The sequence below is a fragment of the Ptychodera flava genome, assembly GCF_041260155.1.
Source record: "Ptychodera flava strain L36383 chromosome 23 unlocalized genomic scaffold, AS_Pfla_20210202 Scaffold_23__1_contigs__length_28996876_pilon, whole genome shotgun sequence".
Taxonomy (NCBI): Eukaryota; Metazoa; Hemichordata; class Enteropneusta; family Ptychoderidae; genus Ptychodera; species Ptychodera flava.
The window spans coordinates 6603009-6607480 of NW_027248277.1; the positions used below are offsets into that span (position 1 = coordinate 6603009).

General features: G+C 34.8%; 1 protein-coding gene across 1 annotated transcript; it reads right to left on the reverse strand.

Moving 5' to 3' along the window:
* Positions 1-3777: 3777 nt before the first annotated feature.
* On the reverse strand, positions 3778-4245 carry LOC139124358 (uncharacterized). The gene has a single exon (XM_070690499.1). It carries the CDS (start codon positions 4243-4245, stop codon positions 3778-3780), a length of 468 nt encoding a protein of 155 aa, XP_070546600.1.
* Between the last annotated feature and the right edge of the window lie 227 nt (positions 4246-4472).

Sequence of the window (4472 nt, forward strand, 5' to 3'; positions counted from 1 at the left end):
CCATAGATCTGACAGCAGTACCGTCTAATTTCGTGCACAATTTTGAAGTTTCAGTCATTCGAATTTTTACTACAGTTGATTTTGTTACTCTAAATACCAATTTTGTTCACATGTATTAAAAATATTTAAGATTTCTGTCATGAAACGTCTTTGTTTGTGTCTGTTTTTGTTGTCTTAGTCAAGACGGAAATACAGTGCTGTGACTCGGTACACTGCATCAAATATTTGCATATGTATAGTAGAAAGTTTCCCTTAGCCAATCAGTGAGCTCATAGCTGATGAAAAGTTCAATGACAGCATATCAATGCACACTATATAGAATCTATATGCAATCAGGCCGTATCGCGATTACCTTTTTTTTGACTGCTCTCGATAAAATCGGGGAATATATAATAACAGAACCCATGGCCTTGGAGGGCGCTCTCTGGCGTTCCGAAGGTATTTCCATTGGGATATACCGTGCATTCTGCCAGTACTTTTCCTCGGTTCGCTCTGAAAAGTATTGGCGGCAGAATACACCGTATTCCTCGGGAAATACCTTCGGAACGCCACAGAGTGCCCTCCTAGGCCATGCGGTTCTGTCATATTATTCTACTTTGGCAACTAGACCTGTACCTGACGTGGATAAATTGGGCCTTTGTCTATTTTGCATCCTGTTTTACCTGTTCTTTTTCCAATATTTTCATGGTACCATGACAGCAATAAATAATAAATGTTACATAGGACAGATGTAAATAAATAAAAGTCTGTAACAATATTTACAAAATATATATCCGTAACTTTATTCCTTCTCTGATATAAATCATAAAACAAGCAGGGTTAAACTGACAAAATTGTGATTGAACAAATTACAACAACTCTTATTTGTTTAGGAACTAAACAAAAATAATTTTTCAAGAATTGGACGCAATATCGAAATAGAAAAAGTATGAAAACACTTAAAAGAAACTACCCAAGTCTTATTCGTGTTTTCAAACAAGCGATGTCATAAAAGTAAAGTAAAACTTACACGTATCTGGTTTACACGCTTGAAACTTAAAAAAACTGACGTTAAGAAAACTAAATCATAGCTTTACTCATGAACAACGATAGCACCAGGTATACACATCACCTGCCAGCTTTAACAAGTGTAACGCATATCTCAGTGTTGACAACATGATTGTGACATGTTCTGCATCACAATCAATGTTTCTACAAAGGGTAACTTTATCACAGTGATGTTTCAGGGACAATACAGTGTAAGTTTGAATTTTATTACACTGCATAAAAACCCTATAATACTTACTGTATTAACATGGATTATTGCCTGTATTTTAGCTGAAGAGTGCATATACAGATAAATACAGCCAAGAATTCATTTTTTGTATTCAGCAAGCCTGTATTCATGTGGATTCATGTGAATTCACGTGTATTATACTATAATACAGGCAACTCATTAATGTGAATTTATCTGAATTATTGGGTTTTCATGCAGTGTTATTTGCCTTCTCTTCATTCCAGTAAACATTTATATTACCTTTTACCTCTCCCTGAACATTGTTGAAATATAAAATAGTACCATTGCATACAATATGTAAAAAGTAAAATATGTAAAGTCATTGTTGACACATTTATTGAATCCAAACTTGACTGTGTTAAAAAAGGCTGTAAATCACAAAAAAACATGCAAATTCGATAAGTACTGATCTACGTGTTGCAGACAGAAAGTCTTGTTATCATTTTTGAGAGCTTACAACTATTTTCCGATATCAGCAGCACAAAAACTTACTTTGACTTATAGAACAAAATCTCATAAAGGTAAATATAAACATAACAGATCCCGAGTAAACTACTTCTTTGTACTTGATTTGTTCATTCAAAGAACAATTTCAATGAAATCGAGTAAAGGATATACTTAAACGGAAGTTCTGGAAAGCTGAATAGCTTAAAATGATCACTTAATATTCAAAATATTATTATGTATAAATAAATATGGTTGGCATATTAACTCTCCCCCTAAAGAATCACAAAACAAAAAACAGGCAAATATACACACATTTACAATGAGTCTACCTTAAGGCTATTTTAAGTAGTAAAACAATGTTCGTGGCGAATGCTAGCGTCAAAATATAGCTGTAATGATGATCAACATAACATTGTTTATTCTGGATGCTTATTTTATGATTCCTAAGGTTTAGTGGCTATACCTGTATGTATTAAGAACTGCAGCGTGTGGTATAGGAACATTTAGTACGTTTTCATTATAACAAATCACCTGTAAAGACTAGAATCCTACTGGAAAGTTTGACTCTTCACATGATATCTAATGATCCAATTAAACGATTGACTGTGTACCCCAACTTTCTGTTATGATAACCACAGCATGGCTAAGTTGTATTTAATGTGAGCAGTTAAATCCCTTCAAGTTCATATTGACTCATCATATAAGTAAATATAACGTAAGGGTTATATACCAGTGCTCATACTTGCTGACACTACAGTTTTTGGAAAGGTTGCTGCACCTCAGCTAGACATAGCTTGATGAAACTGTCCGAGAATTACTACCCCTCAATGAAAAGAAACTTTCACAAAATATTATCATGCAAAAAATCGGATTCACACAAATTTCAAAACGTAGCAGTTTCTGTGCGAGGACAATAAACATGTTCATGAAACTATGATAGCGTTACTGTGGCCGTTTACTGTGCGATACACCTTTCCCTACTTTAGCCTTGGATGCTGCATATATAATACAATCGTATCTCATGGCAATGAAAATAAAGAAGCAATGTTTGCTCAAATTTTCTTAAAGAAAACATTGATAATTTCTCTCCATAACAAATATTTAAATAAATGGTAGTAGTCCAGATGAGAAGCGTTCCAAATTAAAGTACAGAAATACATTAGCAAATTTACGATTTAACAAATGTAATTAATTAGTCAGTTAGAACATGTTCTTAGGTAATAAAAATACAGCAATTATACGGTGTCGCTCAAATTTGATCAGAATTGGTATATACCAGTATGGTTATCAAAGATCAACAATAAATATTGTTTCTATCTGTCCATCAGTGCTAGAAAATTCTAGGTTAATGTTATGACATTGATTTCTGCACAGTACAACCAGAAAAACAACAAGAAATATTTAAACCAGAAAAAAAAAGAATGACAAAAGTAAATAAGGTCTGAAACTTTCGGTACTGGATTTCAACTTTAGCAATATGCACAGCACTACAGCTAGCCCCTCTTAGTTTGAGCATAGACAGTCTTCCCCCCTCTACTGTCTATGGTTTGAGCAGGTCTGTTAATATGTAACAGTTCATAAACAATGACAGGAAATGACTCAAGCCTGTTTCAGTCACTGGCATGCCATCACTCCTGCACGTTTGCAGGATTTCCCTTTCTCTTACCTCATTAGCACATTTTTGACAACGACATGTTCATTTGAACAAATTCACATCTCAACCCCTGCATCTACCTGTACACCAAATACTGAGATTATAGCTTTGGCGGTATGGGAGCCTTTGTGTGTGACGGACATACATCCGCACATACATACCAACAAACATACATACATACAGACGCCACCGACTCATCATATAAGCCCCTTTTGGTATTTATATACAAAACCAAATATGAACTAAAATGGGTTTCACAACGAAAATGAGTCACTCTGAGAGTCTACAAAAATTGTCATCACAGAAATGCCTCAAACCACTAAATATTCTTTCCATGGAGGATACACACTTGCAATTTGGATGCAATATTTCAGTTTTTCATCTGAAAGGGGTAGTAGAATCATGAGATGTAGAGATCAAGCATATTCTTAATATCCATCATCTCAAGTGCTTCATCAATACACTTTTGACCATGGCTTCCTATATCATTTTGACCAAGATTGAGATAATCCATATATTCAAAACAATCCATTTGTTTGCTCAGACTTTCCACACCATTATCGCCAATTTCGTTGTTGCTAAGATTTAAATGCCGCAGCCATTTCAAGGACTCAGCTTTTTCGCTCAGACTCTCAACACCAGCATCCCCTATATGGTTATTACTGAGATCAAGATGCAGCAGTGTTTCTATGTACCCAATTCCTTCACTCAGACATTCAACACCAATGCTGCTAATGTCGTTGTTACTTAGATCAAAGTGTTCAAGCCTAGTCATAAACTCGAGTCCTTTACTTAAACTCTCTATACCCCTATCACCAATATTATTTCCACTTAAATTGAGATGTTTCACAAAATCCTTGTTCTCCATCCCTTCCATCAAACACTCGGTGCCATCATCTCCTATATTGTTATTGCTAAGATCAAGGTGCTCCAACAACACATGACCTTGTATTGCTGTACTTAAATTTTAACTCCATCCATTCCGATCTTGTTGTTACTAACATTCAGGTGTTTTAACCATTCCAAGGAATAAATAGCAACACTTAAAATATCTGCACCGATGTGACTGATATCATTGTAACTGAGATCAAGATA

Excerpts from the sequence above, each read along its gene's own strand:
- LOC139124358 (XM_070690499.1), bottom strand. The coding sequence starts at position 4,245 with ATGGAGAACAAGGATTTTGTGAAACATCTCAATTTAAGTGGAAATAAT.